This window comes from Gymnoscopelus microlampas (assembly GCF_963454915.1).
Source record: "Gymnoscopelus microlampas genome assembly, chromosome: 13".
Lineage (NCBI taxonomy): Eukaryota > Metazoa > Chordata > Actinopteri > Myctophiformes > Myctophidae > Gymnoscopelus > Gymnoscopelus microlampas.
Window position 1 is genome coordinate 47413450 of NC_139950.1, and position 17156 is coordinate 47430605.

Here is a 17156-nt window from a genome sequence, read left to right on the forward strand (position 1 = left end):
GTCAAGCTGTAGTTGCAGTTGGACACCAGGTTTATTCCTTTACAGATTCCAGAAGCTACAGCATGGATCACAATCGATGTGAATGTCTTCAACACTGTGTCTTACGCTGGAGGACGTTGCCTCCGGTTACAACCGGAAGAAGAAGAGAACGTCACAAGCTCTACAGCCATACAGCTGTGCTGATAGACCATGTGGTCTACATCTGGGGGGGTGTTACTACATGGCAGGACAACGTGTCAAGGAGTTCTGTGATGTTCTTTATGCGTTTGATGTTGACACACACAGATGGGTCATACCAGAGGTTTCTGGGGATGTTCCAAGTTCAAGGTACAACCACTCAGCCTGTGTCTTGGGGAAGGTCATGTATGTCCATGGAGGATACACCCAGCTTACTGGACGCACTAATGACATCTACAAGTTGGACACCACCACAATGGTCTGGTCTTTAATTAACACCAGAGGCTCTCCACCATCTGCTTCAGAAGGTCACTCTGCCACCATCATCGGGACAAAGATGTTGGTATTGGGGGTGGAGTCTTCTTCGACAACAACATCAGAGTGTTTGACACAGAGACCAACTGCTGGCTGAACACATCTTCTGCACAGCCTCTTGCAGAAGCAGGCTGGGGTCATTCAGCCTTTACCTACAATGGAGAGTTGTACATATTTGGTGGAGGAAATCATAAAACTACACTCAAAGATCTGTGGAAATTCAGTCCAGAGAGCTTCTCCTGGAAGAAGGTTGAGCCCAAAGGGACAGACCAGCCATTTACATGTCTGTATAGGCTGTGCTGTTGCATGGTGGGAGATCGTGTCATCATCTTTGGAGGATATAAAGACGGCAACGGATCCACACCAACTCTAGCTGATGACCTGTTCATCTTAGACTTGAGTCCTAGTCTGAAGACGCTGTGTAAACTAGCAGTTATTCAGTACGATCTGGAGCAGTCAGAACTCCCACACGACATCAAGTGGGAACTGGCAGCCATGACGGCCAATAGCAACACATGACAATGACAGAGAACATGTTACAGACAATGGGGGGAAAAATATTTGTGTGTGCGTGTCTTCTACAGAGTGGTTCCTAGCAAGGTTGTTATAGTTAACTAAAAGTAGTGGAAAAAACTAAAACATTTAACTGAAAAAAAACCTAACTGAAAATATATTCTTTACAAAACCAACTAAAACTATTCATACGCCTAGTAGTTTAGTTGTATGAAAAGTATCTTCAGTTGGTCTAAGTTTTGATCTGAATACTTTAAGTGGTGTGTTTTTCTGACCTTTTTCATTCTTGTTCTGACAAATACTCCATATTATTATTATTAAGACAAACTAAAACTAAAAGTAATACCCCCCCACCCAAAAAAAAGAGAGAAAAACTGAAAATACACATCAACGTGAATCCATTATTAGCAAAGATAGTGTAAACAAGAAAACGAAAACATTGTATATACACAACGATGATCGTGACTGACTTCTAACTCGGTAACCCAACCGATATGCCCATATATAGACATATGGATATCCGGTTGTCCAGAACCGCCTATCCGACTGTTAGGCCCATATATGGGCATGCCCATATACTGTATGGGACAGATCACTTCAAACTTGAGTACCTGAGGGCGTGATGCGCTGAGTGGGAAATCGGTCGGATCATTGGATCTCACAAAAACATTGATAAAAGTACAAATCCCCATATATGAAGTTTTTTTTTTCTTACATTTTTATCCCACAATTTTGTAACCCTATTTTTAACACCCAGTGCCAATTGTCTATGTAATCCTGGGCACTACCTTCCCTCTGCCAACCTAGGGAGGCCAGGGCCCAGTGCCGCTTTAGACTCCACAGGGTCTCTACGCATGATACGGGACACATGCACGCGCGCAGCGCGCGTGCATGTGTCCCCCCCCGCGCGCGCGCGAAGAGGTTTCTGGGGATGTTCCAAGTTCAAGGTACAACCACTCAGCCTGTGTCTTTGGGAAGGTCATGTATGTCCATGGAGGAACCACCCAGCTGACTGGATGCACTAATGACATCTACAAGTTGGACACCACCACAATGGTCTGGTCTTTAATTAACACCAGAGACTCTCCACCACCTGCTTCAGAAGGTCACTCTGCCACCATCATCGGGACAAAGATGTTTGTATTTGGGGGCGGAGCCTCCTCCGGCAACAACATCATCAGAGTGTTTGACACAGAGACCAACTGCTGGCTGAACACACCTTCTGCACAGCCTCTTCCAGAAGCATGCTGGGGTCATTCAGCCTTTACCTTTACCATGCTTTACCATGCTAAGAAACAAGGTTAATGGCATGCTGTTGTTAGCAGAAAAAAGCTACCTCGATGGCAAAATTGAGGAAAATCAAAACAAACCACGTGAGCTCTGGAAGCTATTCAACAACCTACTAGGCTGCAGCAAGAAATTGAAAACCAGGTTTACAAACATAAACCTCAAGGTGAATGACACTCTCATTTCATCCAAACGGGAAGTGAGTAAAATCCTCAACATATTCTTCACGACCGTGGCCTCAGAGTTAGTTGAAAAACTACCCCCTCACTCTGGGAGTCATGGTGGAGAGTATGTTGATTCATTTTACGATAAACAGGGTGTACGCAAAGATGATTTTAAACTCTCCCCTGTGTCAACAGATGAGGTGTTTAAAAAATTGAGTGCACTCCAACAACACAGAGCCACAGGTCCCGACAACATCCCCGCTAAATTTCTAAAAGACTCAGCCGCCTCCATTGCCCCAATCATTACCCACATAATAAACCTCTCCATCATACAGGGACGGGTCCCTAACGACTTCAAAAAAGCAAGAGTGACCCCTCTGTACAAAAAAGGAAACCAATTAGACCCTGGCAACTACCGCCCTATTTCTATTCTTAGCTCCATCTCGAAAGTCATGGAAAAAATAGTCTATGAACAGGTTGATAAGTACCTTGCCGAAAAAAATCTAATTTACGAATTCCAATCTGGTTTCAGAACAAACCACTCCACTGACACATGCCTTCTCTATTTGAACGACTCTATCAAACAAGATGTCGACAAGGGCAAATATTGCGGCATGGTCATGCTGGACCTCCAGAAGGCTTTTGACACCGTTAATCACCCAATTATGATCAATAAGCTCAAAGCAATAGGCTTTGATGACACGTCGGTGAACTGGATGAGATCCTACCTGGAAGGGAGGGAGCAAGTGGTGGAAGTAAACGGCACCCAGTCCCCTCCCCTCCCAGTGACTTGTGGTGTTCCTCAAGGAAGCATACTAGGACCACTACTGTTCCTGATATATGTGAATGATATGTCCTCAGCTTGCGACTGCAAACTGTTCCTGTTCGCAGATGACTCGGCTCTGCTGGTCTCGGACAGGGACAGGCTGCAGGTTGAGAAAACTCTCAGCACTGAACTCAACAAGATCTGCATCTGGCTCTCCGACAACAAACTCTCATTACACCTGGGTAAAACTGAATCCATCCTCTTTGGGTCCAACCCTAACCTTAGAAAGGCTGAGAGTTTCACGATCAAAGTGGGTGAAAATGTTATCACAAGAAAGGAGGAAATTACCTACCTGGGTTCCATCTTGGAGGCAAACCTCTCAGGTGACAAAAACGCTGAAAAGACGATCAAAAAGGTCCACAAAATAACACGGAGGATGTGGAGGCTTGTTCGTAAAGTCAGTAAGAATACTCTGAAGATTCTTGTAGGGGCCCTCATACAAGGTCATTATGATTATGCATGCACTTCGTGGTATCACAACACCTCCAAGGCCCTAAAAACAAGGCTCCAAACATCCCAAAACAAACTTGTAAGGCTACTTCTTGGCCTCAATTACAAAGCCCATCTAACCCATGCCCATTTTGCTAGGCTTGGATGGCTTAGGGTTGAGGACAGAGTACAGCAACTTGCTATGGGCCTGGTCTTTAAGATACACCACAACATTGGGATCCCCCTGTATTTGTCAAAATACTTCCAAAATGTTAATCAAGTCCATGATCATAACACCAGAGGCAGCTCCACAAACCATGTTCAACCCAGATTTGGCACAACAAAGGGAATGAACTCTTTCTCATGCTATTCATCTAAAATGTGGAATGCCCTACCAAAAGGAGTAAAGGAGTGTAAAACCCTACTTACTTTCAAAAATGCCCTAAAAATACACCTTCAGGAGGCTGCAATTCAAAAATGGCCCCTGTCCAAGTCCTAACCTACCCCATGTCCTAACCTAACCTACCCCCCCCCCTCTCTTTCTTTTTTGTACATATTTTTCACCCTTCATACTTCATACCAGTAACCTGTAAACTGATTGTATGACATTCTGTATAGTAGTGTGTATATCTGTCTGTCTCTTATATGTCAACATGATTTGTGTGCATGGGGATCTCATCTTAAACAAGCTACGTGCTTAACTGAGCTATCCAGTTTAGTAGACCTTGTATTGCGAATTTGTACTTCCATGTACTGTTATGTACTGCCATGTACTGTTCTCATGTCTTACTAAATAAAGTACATCAATCAATCAAAACCTACAATGGAGAGCTGTACATATTTGGGGGAGGAAATCATAAAACTACACTCAAAGATCTGTGGAAATTCAATTCAGAGAGCTTCTCCTGGAACAAGGTCAACCCCCTAAGGGAAAGACCAGCCATTTACATATGCGCATAGGCTGTGCTGTTGCATGGTGGGAGATCGTGTCATCATCTTTGGAGGATATAAAGAAGAAAACGTATCCACACCAACTCTAGCTGATGACCTGTTCATCTTAGACTTGAGTCCTAGTCTGAAGACGCTGTGTAAACTAGCAGTTATTCAGTACGATCTGGAGCAGTCAGAACTCCCACACAACATCAAGTGGGAACTGGCAGCTATGACGGCCAATAGCAACAAATGACAGTGTCTGTCTGTCTGTCTGTCTGTCTGTCTGTGTGTGTGTGTGTGTGTGTGTCTGTCTGTCTGTCTGTCTGTCTGTCTGTCTGTCTGTCTGTCTGTCTGTCTGTCTGTCTGTCTGTCTGTCTGTCTGTCTGTCTGTCTGTCTGTCTGTCTGTCTGTCTGTCTGTCTGTCTGTCTGTCTGTCTGTCTGTCTGTGTGTGTGTGTGTGCGTGCGTGCGTGCGTCAAAACCAACTAAAACTATTCATACGCCTAGTAGTTTAGTTTTATATGAAACGTATCTTCAGTTGGTCTCAGTTTTGATTTTGAGTAGTGGTATGTTGTTCTGACCTTTTTCATTCTTGTCCCTGACAAATACCCCCCCTCCCCCTAAAAAAAGAGAGAAAAACTGAAAACACACATCAACGTGAATCCATTTTATTACCAAAGATAGTGTAAACAAGCAAACAAAAACATTGTATATACACAACGATGATCGTGACTGACTTCTAAGTCGGTAACCCAACCGATATGCCCATATATAGACATATGGAGATCCGGTTGTCCATAACCGCCTGTCCGACTGTTAGGCCCATATATGGGCATGCCCATATACTGTATGGAACAGACGACTTCAAACTCGAGTACCTGAGGGCGTGATGCGCTGAGTGGGAAGCCGGTCGGATCAGTGGATCTCACAAAAACATTGATAGTGGGGGTCCACTAGGTGATCTCTCTCTCTCTCTCTCTCTCTCTCTCTCTCTCTCTCTCTCTCTCTCTCTCTCTCTCTCTCTCTCTCTATGTCTCTCTCTCAGACAGACCAGTACGTGGTCCACAGTGAGGGTCCAGTAGGTGAGGTGCTCCTGGTCAGGCTGGAGAAGCAGAGATACTGGGTGGAGGACAACTGGTTCTGTCGCTATGTCAGCGTGGAGCCTCCAGGGGGCGGCAGCGTGCTCACCTTCCCCTGCTACCGCTGGCTGATCGGAGACGTCCAGCTGGAGATCAGAGAGGGGACGGGTGAGACCACCATGAGGACCACCTATAAGACCACATGACCTCATTCATATAAGACCACCATGAGGACCACCTCATGTCTTATGTCAGGGGTGAAGCAACTTTGATGATGCAGAGGGCCACTATATTTCCACACTCACTCCAGAGGGTCACATGACATATTCTGTCGGGCAGACAGCTCTTATGTCCGTATCTTAACTTTTTTCGTAAATGAATGCCGTACTTCGCCATTCTATGTCACACAAAAGTAGCAAAAATAGCAGATCTACAAGCTCACTATGAACGTCAGATCTCTCACAAAAAAAAAAAAGTTATTAAAATATGTGATCTAACCTAAGGCCTATCCACGCACCTTTTAAGCTGTGGCGGACCAGGGGTGGAGTTATGAAATTTTTCTACTGTACCATTCATCCTAAGATATCATAACATCATAGAAAAGGTAATACAACTTTAGTCCAAAATTCTCCTTTAAGTAAGATTTTTTACAATATTTATCTGTGGGGTGATGACTTTGATTATGATGAACTTGGGGGTCGCGGCCTGAAAGGTTTGGGAACCCTTGCTCTCTAGGCTACAATGCAAGGGTCTTGCAGACAGTGTGTGTGTGCGCGTGTGCGTGTGCCTGTGTGTGTGTTGTGAGTGTTTACAGGTTGTGTACTCAGCACACACTGAGTTATGTCATGTCACATCATATGTAGGTGTGACATCTTTGGAATGTTGTCCCTGGATAATATGATCCTGAACTGAAATGAGTTTTTTTTAACCCAAGTAAATGTGTCTATAAACTAATGTTTTGGTTTATTGCTAAATGGTACATTAGTCATTAATTAGCACAGGTAACAAAGCATTGTTGCCGCAAAGCGTTGGTGTATTTTTTAAATTCTTGCCATGCATTAGCCAGACTATTAAAGGCTTTCTTTAATTTAAAGGGATAATTCACCCCCACTATGACTTTTCTTTCTATGGATTAGTCATCCCAAGGAGACTTGAATTCATGGATATTGTTTTAGTTTTTGTCTCATTCCTAAGACAATAATTTGATGACTGGCAGCGGTTCCGGTAGGAGACACAAAGAGTCTCCTTTGTGTCTCCTACCGGAACATCTAATCTGCCTACCAGTCCGCTGGTCATCAAATTATTGGCTTAGGAATGAGACAAAAACAAAAAAATATCTCCATGGGGTGACTAATCTGTTGAAAATACGTTTTTTTTTTGGGGTTGAACTATTCCTTTGAAGAGTCTCTGCCCGTTTTTATCTATCTATTAAAAAAAAAATGTCAGCGAAAAACGGTAGTCAACGGAAAACATTTTTGGTGATAGTTTTAGTCGACGGCTTTAACACTGGTTTCCTGCTTGTTCTCAGCCAAGAGATGGTGTGATGAGAGCCTGCCTCTGCTGAAAGACCACAGAAAGACAGAACTGCAGGACCGACAAAACACTTACAGGTAACGCACCTCAAATACCGCTGATCTACAAGCGTACAATACGACGCAATTCAAAGTGTTGTAGTGAGCTTGTACATATGCGAGATGTGCGATGCCATCGCGCAACTGCATGCCTCCAACCCCCCTAAACCCCTAAACCCCCCTAACCCCTAAACCCAACCTCTAATGAAGAATTATAACCCATCCATACACTCTTCAAATGAATGGAGGACAAAGTACTCACAGCCAAGAGTAATCAGAGTATTTGTTTGTGTGTTACATTTATTGGTGTGTGCCAATATTTTTTAATTGTGATTAAAGTTTTCATTACAAGACCACCGTTTCTCTCCAGAGAACAAGGACAATTGATCTCACAATGTCTATTATAGTATAATAGTCTATTTCTCAAATTCTATTGTGGGGACAGTTGGCCCTCAACTATAATAAGAGCAAAAAGTCCAAGTCGTGTGTGTGTGTGTGTGTGTGTGTGTGTGTGTGTGTGTGTGTGTGTGTGTGTGTGTGTGTGTGTGTGTGTGTGTGTGTGTGTGTGTGTGTGTGTGTGTGTGTGTGTGTGTGTGTGTGTGTGTGTGTGTGTGTGTGTGTGTGTCAGGTGGCTACAGTGGGCGCCTGGTATCCCCAAATGCATCGATGCCAAGACGGAGGCCGACCTCCCCCAGGACGTCCGCTTTGACAACGAGAAGCGCAGCGACTTTGAGGGATCTTTACATTATGCGTGAGTCCATGTGATGTTGTTGTTGTCAGCTTAAGTATGTATACTTGAAAAATCTTGAAAATGTGAAAGGGAGACTAGGTGACTTTGAGCCTAAATGAATACATATATATATATACTAGAGTTTCGGGGGGCTACGCCCCCCTCAACCCCAGCCGCGCACGGGGCCCAGCGTGGGTGCGTGTATATTGGGGTACCCAAATCGCCGGAGTAAAAGTGTCCAAAAGGAAAAAAAAAAAAAAAAAAAAAAAAATGTTAATAGTGATTGTTACTTTGGTGGTCCGCGGACCCCCTGGTGGTCCGCCGACCCCTGTGAGTGTTGGGACCCCCGGGGACCCCCCTGGAACATGGCGGACCCCTTCGGCAGTTTTTTTTTTTTTCATGCACGGTTTGCTTGTTTCTGTCGCTTGTTTTTTAAAACCTGGCAGCAAACTTGGCAACCCGACTGACATCACTGACCTATCCTTGGTATTTGTACTTCCGGGTTGCATAATGATGACATCACTGTCGAGTCCTGTGGTGTCATGAACCTAGGCAGGTTTGTTTAGCAGATTACCGTGGGCAGCGTGCTGTGCTGTGGCTGTTTGTTTTTGTGTTTGGGATGAACATGGCACGTGAAGGACGGACATATTGTGATCGAGACATGAGTGAAGTGAAAGTAACGGCCTGGGTGGAACAAAGGAGGTACGTAAGAAGGGGGGGGGGGTTGAAGCAAAGGAGCTGTGTGTGTGCTGTTGTGGAGGACATGGGCAGAGTGCAATGGCGGCCGCTCGTGTTGTTTCGGCGAAACCCGTCGCCGTGCGGTGTCGGTGGTGTGCACGGTAAACGGTACGAAGCTGCCTCCCCTTCCGTTTTGTCCGACATTTGGTGAGTAGAATTAATTATGTTGCGCGGTGGAAAAGGTGTAGTGAGCAATGAGATGTCCCCTACGCGACGCGTAAATTCAGCGCGGCCGCCGTGGCGAGTCAGTTGGCGACATGTGGTCTGGCGGTGCGTTGTTTATTCGATAACAGAGCTGTGGGGTGTCGCACCTAGGGTGCGGAAGTCGCTCGCCATTTATATAGTTAGATATTTATTTAGATTTTTCCTGCAGAAAGACACATCCCTCTGGCTGTATTTTGGTTTTGTTCCACTGTTTGTATTGACATTCATCTCTTTGCAGGGACTGAACAGTCTGTGGGGGGAGAGGGGGGGAGAGGCCGGAGCTCTTAATTGATCCCTTTGAACTTCAAAGGGGTTGTGCAATTGAGTTGAGGGCCATAAAAGTGTCAAACTCGTTAGTGCTCTCTCTAATCAATGAATGCATCAAAGACAGCAATCACTTTGATACCTGTCAGAGAGGGGAGGGGGGAGTGTGTGTGTGTACAAACACAGATCTGTGAAGTTACCTAGTATCCCTTTAAGACATTTTTTAAAATTATTTCTCATCTTTCTCTTCTTCTCTTCTGGGGGTCCCTGGCACAATGTTTTTTCAGATGGGGGTCCGCGGCCAAATATATATAAATTTGGCGGTCCTTCACTCGAAAAAGTTTGAGAACCATAACCATTGCTTTATAGAACATCTCTCTCTCTCACGCTCTCGCTCTCGCTCTCGCTCTCTCTCTCTCTCTCTCTCTCTCTCTCTCTCTCAGGTTGATAGAGTTGTCATTGAAGAAGTTGACCATCAGGTTTGGGAAATCCTGGGACGATCTGGAAGACTTTAAACGGATCTTCTGGAAACTCAGAAGCCCCATCGCTGGTGAGTCTTCAGAGTTCTCTATGGAGCACTGGAAGGAGGACTGGTTCTTTAATTAATACTGTACATTAATAATGTATTATTGTCATGTTTCAGAGTACTGCATGGAGCACTGGAAGGAGGACTGGTTCTTTAATTAATACATTAATAATGTATTATTGTCATGTTTCAGAGTACTGTATGGAGCACTGGAAGGAGGACTGGTTCTTTGGGTACCAGTGTCTGAACGGTTCAAACCCCAGGATGATCCAGAGGATCCAGAGGATCCCAGACAACTTCCCGGTCACAGCAGACATGGTGCAGCGCTCCCTGGCCCCCCGCACCGACCTGACCAAGGAGCTCAACGTAGGTTTGACATTAACGTGCAACGCACCGCTTCAACCCGTACACAGTCACAACCACTGTGTTACTACATGAACATTAAAGCAACTACGCCAGGGGTGATGCAACGTTGATGATGGAGAGGGTCACTATGTTTCCACACTCACTCCAGAGGGACACATTGCATATGCTGTCAGAGGGCAGGCACCTCTTATCTTCGTATTTTAACTTGTTTTCGTAAATTACTTCGCCATTCTATGTCACACAAAAGTAGCAAAAATAGCAGATCTACAAGCTCCAAACGCGTCGCAGTGCGACGCGTTTTGAGCTTTTAGATCGGCTATTTTTTTATTGGAATTCTGATCTTTTTTTTTTTCAGGAATCCTGAAAAGTAATATATTGATTTCATTAAGTTATACTCATGTTAACTTTATTCATTTAAATACAAATACATTGGACATAAAAAAGTAGAAATAGAATGTTAATACTAGTCATTAAGCTACTATGATATAGACTGAAGTAATTAAAGCGGGTCATGTTTGCATGTTTGGAATTATACTTTTTCAAATCGTACAGTAAAATCGCTCGTGTTCGCTGGCAAGGGGACAATAGACGATGTTTTAACTCTGGCAGTCAACGAGTTAACCAATTTTGTGATCTTTTGGATCAGCTATTTTCAAAACAATATCGAAAAACTATGAAACATTTTAATATCACAATATCTTGTATTGGGGTCCCTGGCATTTCTCAATATATATATATATATATATATACATTTGGGGGTCCTCCGTCATATGACAATGTTTTAGAACCACTGGACTATATGCTATATCTTCCTATAAGCTCTCTGCCGCCCCCTGTCTTCTCAGGCAGGTAACATCTACCTGGTGGACTTCGCCATCATGGATGGAATCACAGCCAACGTGATCAGAGGAAAACCTCAACACATCACAGCTCCTCTCTGTCTGCTGTACCTGAACCCTGACCAAGACCTGATGCCTATCGCTATACAGGTGCTGACCAGTGGTGGAAAGTAACTAAGTACATTTACTCAAGTGCTGTAGTTAGGTACAATGTTGAGGTATTCTTGGGCGGTGCAACCGCCCCTATATGTGAGGTTTGGACATCGACATTCGCTGCACTGTGATTGGCCACCATTGTACCCCCCCCCACCCATTGTACCCCCCCAACCCTGCGCTGTGATTGGCCACCATTGTACCCCCCTAACCCTGCACCGTGATTGGCCACCATTGTACACTGGTTGACTCTATTCAGGACTGTGATTGGCTAGTGAAACACATGACACATGTGCATAGCCCTATAAACTACTACTATGCACTTAAAAAAAACACATTTATGTTTTTTTTTAAGTGAATTCAACGTGAAGTCAACCTCCATCACTGTGATGACCACTGTGACCACACCGCCCACTTCCCATGTTTCCTTATTAGGATATACAGGTTATGAATCACTAACTCCGCCCATGTTTCCTTATTAGGACATGAATCACTAACTCCACCCATGTTTCTTTATTAGGACATACTGGTTATGAGTCACTAAATCCTCCCATATTTCCTTTCACTGCAGCTCGGCCAGACGCCGGGCCTGGCCACGCCCATCTTCCTACCATGTGACCCTCCTCTGGCCTGGCTATTGGCCAAGATGTGGGTCCGTCACGCCGAGTTCCAGGTGTTCCAGGTGTTGTCCCACCTCCTCAGAACACACCTGGTGGTGGAGGTGTTCTGTGTGGCAACACTGAGACAGCTACCGGCTGTTCACCCTGTTTATAAGGTACTACACACCTAACAAACACCCTGTCTATGAGGTACACAACCGTCACTACACACTGAGACAGCTACCAGCTGTTCACCCTGTTTATAAGGTACTACACACCTAACAAACACTCTGTCTATAAGGTACACAACCTTCACTACACACTGAGACAGCTACCAGCTGTTCACCCTGTGTATAAGGTACTACGCACCTAACAAACACCCTGTCTATAAGGTACACAACCACTACACACCTAATATACGGGTTGTGAGCTTGTAGATCAGCTATTTTCGGCAAAGAGATGTGGTGTAAAGGGGAAAAAGGAGAGCAGCATTTTCAGTGGCGGATACTTGCCGCCTGGCACACTCAGGCGCGCACACACCCACGCACACACGCGCACACACACACACACACACACACACACACACACACACACACACACACACACACACACACACTGAACCGTGTGTTTCCTCTTGTCTTGCTGTGTAGCTGCTGGCTCCTCATCTGCGGTACACGCTGGAGATCAACTGTAGGGGGCGCACTCAGCTCATCTCCAGCGACGGCATCTTCAAGAGGGTCAGTGCATGTTAATGGAACATTTTGTTTACCGGCTCTGGTTCCACAGATGGAAAGCCCATTCATTCCGCCCATAGAGATTTCCAAAAATATTTATTTTAATTATTTTAACCCATTGATTCTACATGTCTCCTAAATCTCAACAGTTTTCTGAAAAACGTAAGTTTCTATATCAGTGGTGCTCAATCTTTTTCATGTCAAGGACCCCCAAAATGTGTATTTGGCCGCGGACCACCATCAAAAGATTTTGTTCCAGGGACCCCCAGAAGCAAAGATTTGAGTTAAAAATGTTTGCTTTAAAAATATATATATTCAAAGATTTGCACACATTTTCACGATTTTTCAAAAATAGCAGATCTACAAGCTCGTAGCGCGGCACTCGGTGCCGCGCTATGAGCTTGTATATCTGCTATTTTTGAATAGCCCAAAGTGTAAAATAATGCTTTTTAGCTCAAATCTAAAAATGACACAGTTCATTAACCTTAATGGGTTAATGTCTGCTACGGATTGCAACATTAAGACATTTCTGTGTCAACTGTGTGTGTGTGTGTGTGTGTGTGTGTGTGTGTGTGTGTGTGTGTGTGTGTGTGTGTGTGTGTGTGTGTGTGTGTGTGTGTGTGTGTGCGTGTGCGTGTGCGCACGCGCAGGTGGTATCGACAGGTGGGGAGGGTCTGATGCAGTTGTCTCAGAGAGAGTACAAGGTCCTAAAGTACACCTCTTTACAGCCCAGACTCGACTTCCATGACAGAGGAGTGGAACAGCTGCCCAAATACTTCTATAGAGAACACAGCCTGATGCTGTGGGACGCCATCTACAGGTACACCACTGAACTGCTACTGAGCACCGCTCGCCCCAAAACACACTCACCCTGTCAAAAACAGCAAGAAAACAGCAATACTAGGAATAAGGTTAAGTTTAGACATAGTTTTACTGAGGTTAAGGTTAGGAATGAGGTTAGGTTTAGACATAGTTTTACTGAGGTTATAAGTTTAGGAATGAGGTTAGGTTTAGACATAGTTTTACTGAGGTTATAAGTTTAGGAATGAGGTTAGGTTTAGACATAGTTTTACTGAGGTTATACGGTTAGGAATAAGGTTAGGTTTAGACATAGTTTTACTGAGGTTATAAGGTTAGGAATAAGGTTAGGTTTCGACATAGTTTTACTGAGGTTATAAGGTTAGGAATAGACACCGTTTTACTGAGGTTACGTTTAGGAATACCTGGTGGCGACCGCTCCGAGGTCGCCGGATTTGACCCGGGGCGAGTGTGTTTTGGGGCGAGCGTTCTTGTATTCCTGGAAAGTACATTTACCTAAGTACTGTACTTAACCACTTAAAGGGATAGTTCACCTCCAAAATGACTTTTTCTATGGATTAGTCATCCCATGGAGACTTGAATTCATGGAGATGTTTTAGTTTTTGTCACATTCCTAAGGCAATAATTTGATGATAATGAAGATGCTATAACTCCGATAGGAGACTCAAAGTTGACACGTTGAGTCTCCTACCGGAGCCAGCATCTTCCCGCCGGTCATATATTATATTATTATTATTTGAAAACGTTAATTCCACTAAAAAAACTACTTTGTAGATTTTATTACAAAACAAGCATTAACCAGTTAAGCGCTAATGTATACTTTGTCTATTCTAAAATAACTTATCTACAAAGGTTTGACACATTTTTAATACAGGAATGTGTCCGTGTGTGTGTGTGTGTGTGTGTGTGTGTGTGTGTGTCAGTTTTGTGTCAGGCATAGTGGAGGTCTACTATGAGACAGACAGCGAGGTGGTTGAGGACCCAGAGCTGCAGGGCTGGATCACAGACGTCACAAAGGAAGGATTCTCTGACATCCCCCAGTTTGGTAAGGAGACAGGCTCTATATGCACAGCAGCCATCTTGGAAAGAAACTGGGCCTCTTCCTTACTTCCTTCACAGGTGTTAGCAATGATACTAATGAAGGCTCTGTTCCATTCTGGTTGTTACAATGATACTAATGAAGGCTCTGTTCCATTCTGGATGTTACAATGATACTGATGAAGGCTCTGTTCCATTCTGGTTGTTACAATGATACTAATGAAGGCTCTGTTCCATTCTGGTTGTTACAATGATACTAATGAAGGCTCTGTTCCATTCTGGTTGTTACAATGATACTAATGAAGGCTCTGTTCCATTCTGGTTGTTACAATGATACTAATGAAGGCTCTGTTCCATTCTGCTTGAACAGAGTCAGGGTGTTGACTCACTGGAAACACTCTGCTACACCAGTGGGTCTCAAAGTGTGGTCCAGGGATCCTCATGGGTCTTTGAGGGGGTTCCATATGGACCCTTACAGGTCTGTAACTCTGAGAGTGTACAAATGGAACCAAATGGACCCTTATGGGTCTGTAACTCTCAGGGTTGACCCCTGTTGACTTATAGGGTTTAAGCGATTAAACCCTGTTCCTTAAAACAACTGTATCAGCAACAAATGTTAAATTTGTATTTTATTTTTTGTTTCATTTTGGTTTCATTGTGATTGACAGTACAATGAATGAATAAATAGACGATCTAAAAGCTCACAGTGTTGCATCGCAATGCAGTGTGAGCTTGTAGATCTGCTATTTTAAAAAGATCTTGAAAAACAACTCTGAATATTTATGACACATTTTAACAACACAAATCTTATGTGGGGCCCCGGGCGCTAAACATGTATAGATGGGGGTCCATGGCCGAATAAATATTAATGTGGGGGTCCAAAGATGGCGGGTGAAAATGTTTCGTGTCTAAGCAATGAGATAAACATAATGGAAAGCTCACCTGTCTGTCTGTCTGTCTGTCTGTCTGTCTGTCTGTCTGTCTGTCTGTCTGTCTGTCTCAGGTCTGTCCAGTGAACTTCGCAGCAGACAGGAATTGTCCACTCTGTTGGCTGTGGTCATTTTCTCTAGCACTGCACAGCATGCTGCTACCAACAATGGACAGGTGACTCTCTCTCTCTCTCTCTCTCTCTCTCTCTCTCTCTCTCTTGTAACTTAAATCTTTGCTCTTCTCGGGGTCTTAAAGGGTTAAATAACAGACGTTTGTACTTTGTTCCTCCACAGTTTGACTGGTGTGCCTGGGTCCCCAACACCCCCTGCACCATGAGACACCCCCCACCCGGCGACAAGGACGCCGTTACCATGGAGATGATCATGGACACCCTGCCTGACGTCAGCCAGTCCTGTCTGCAGATGGCCATCACCTGGCACCTCGGCAGAGTACAGCCCGATGCTGTGAGTATATCTACTCTGTATATACTCTGTATTTAAGTACATCACCTGACACCTGGGGAGAGTACAACCAGATACTGTGAGTACATACAGGATGCAGGATAAACAGGTGAAATTGGAAGCGATGAAGAAAAAACAAAGGAGCAGACACAATTGGAAATCCGTCCATCCATCTTCAGCCGCTTATCCGGAGACGGGTTGCGGGGGCAACAGTTCTAACGGAGAGCTCCAGACTTTCCTCTCCTGAACAACATTATCCAGACACAGAGCAGTGCTTCATATTGTGTCCCGTGTCTCTAGGTTCCTCTAGGAGACACAGAGCAGTGTTTCATATTGTGTCCTGTGTTTGTAGGTTCCTCTAGGAGACACAGAGCAGTGCTTCATATTGTGTTCTGTGTTTGTAGGTTCCTCTAGGAGACACAGAGCAGTGCTTCATATTGTGTCCTGTGTTTGTAGGTTCCTCTAGGACAGTACACAGAGCAGTACTTCACAGAGCAGAGGTCTCAGGACGTTATCCAGAGGTTCAGGACGGACCTGAAGGACATCGAGGAGCAGATCGTTCAGCAGAACACCGGAGAACAACTCAAATACAACTTCCTGCTGCCCAGCTGCGTCGAGAACAGCATCACCATATAAACCCCTCCCCCAGCCCCATATAAACCCCTCCCCCAGCTCCAGCTGTATATACGCTATTCCTGGCCACCCCCCCCCCCCCCCCCCCTACTTCCGCTCCGGTATGCTATGTCTGTGACTTCCTGTAGGCAGTCTGATAATTTCACGGCCACTTTTGAGACAGCGCCACTACTCGAGGTCCGTGAGAACTATGAACTGCAGCTGCCAATGCATTCCCTATGAGAGGAATATGAGAGTTAGCCTACTTTTAAAATGATCCTACATTAACTGGAGACGATATTGATTTAAATAAAAAATATGTTTCCAAATGTATGGAGTGTCTTTGTCAACATATCTTCTTGTTTTCTTAATAGTTGATGTGTTTCACATTTAATTTGCCACTTGAACGGAATACACAGCAGTATCTGCACTGGCTGTAATGTAAACAAAAAAGTGACTAGTATAAAGCCCTGAGGGAGGCCTTATAAAAGGATAGGGTTTAAGTCGTTAAATTATTTCATGAGGCAGGGTTACGTAATATTTAATTAATAGAAACAAACAGACACAGTATTTCTACGTAGGATCTTTATTAAACCTCAAGTGATGTTTAATACGCCTGCACAGTGGAAAAGAAACCTTACAACAGTTTTAAAACACAGCCGCGTTGAACAAGACATCATTGTGGAAATAATCTATGATTATGAAAGATAATTGTGGATTATTATTAATGATATAGTAATGTACTTTGTCAACTGTCCTGTTGGAGAAATGTTCTCCTTAAGTTGAGCCGAGAAGGCCACAGTAGGCCCCCTGCTGAGCTAGTAGCTTCAAAGGGCTCCTTGCATACCAA

General features: G+C 44.3%; 1 protein-coding gene across 1 annotated transcript in view; it reads left to right on the forward strand.

Moving 5' to 3' along the window:
- alox12 (arachidonate 12-lipoxygenase) overlaps window positions 1–16705 on the forward strand; it is a 22545-nt gene extending 5840 nt beyond the window's left edge. Inside the window, exons 3-15 of the mRNA XM_084076460.1 lie at window positions 5689–5890; window positions 7251–7332; window positions 7922–8044; window positions 9673–9779; window positions 9949–10121; window positions 10967–11110; window positions 11685–11888; window positions 12363–12449; window positions 13097–13266; window positions 14189–14310; window positions 15307–15407; window positions 15527–15697; window positions 16151–16705. Coding sequence (XP_083932586.1) covers window positions 5689–5890; window positions 7251–7332; window positions 7922–8044; window positions 9673–9779; window positions 9949–10121; window positions 10967–11110; window positions 11685–11888; window positions 12363–12449; window positions 13097–13266; window positions 14189–14310; window positions 15307–15407; window positions 15527–15697; window positions 16151–16330 — 1866 coding nt within the window. The 3' untranslated portion in view covers window positions 16331–16705. The remainder of the gene's footprint in view (window positions 1–5688; window positions 5891–7250; window positions 7333–7921; window positions 8045–9672; window positions 9780–9948; window positions 10122–10966; window positions 11111–11684; window positions 11889–12362; window positions 12450–13096; window positions 13267–14188; window positions 14311–15306; window positions 15408–15526; window positions 15698–16150) is intronic.
- The last annotated feature ends 451 nt before the right edge of the window (window positions 16706–17156 follow it).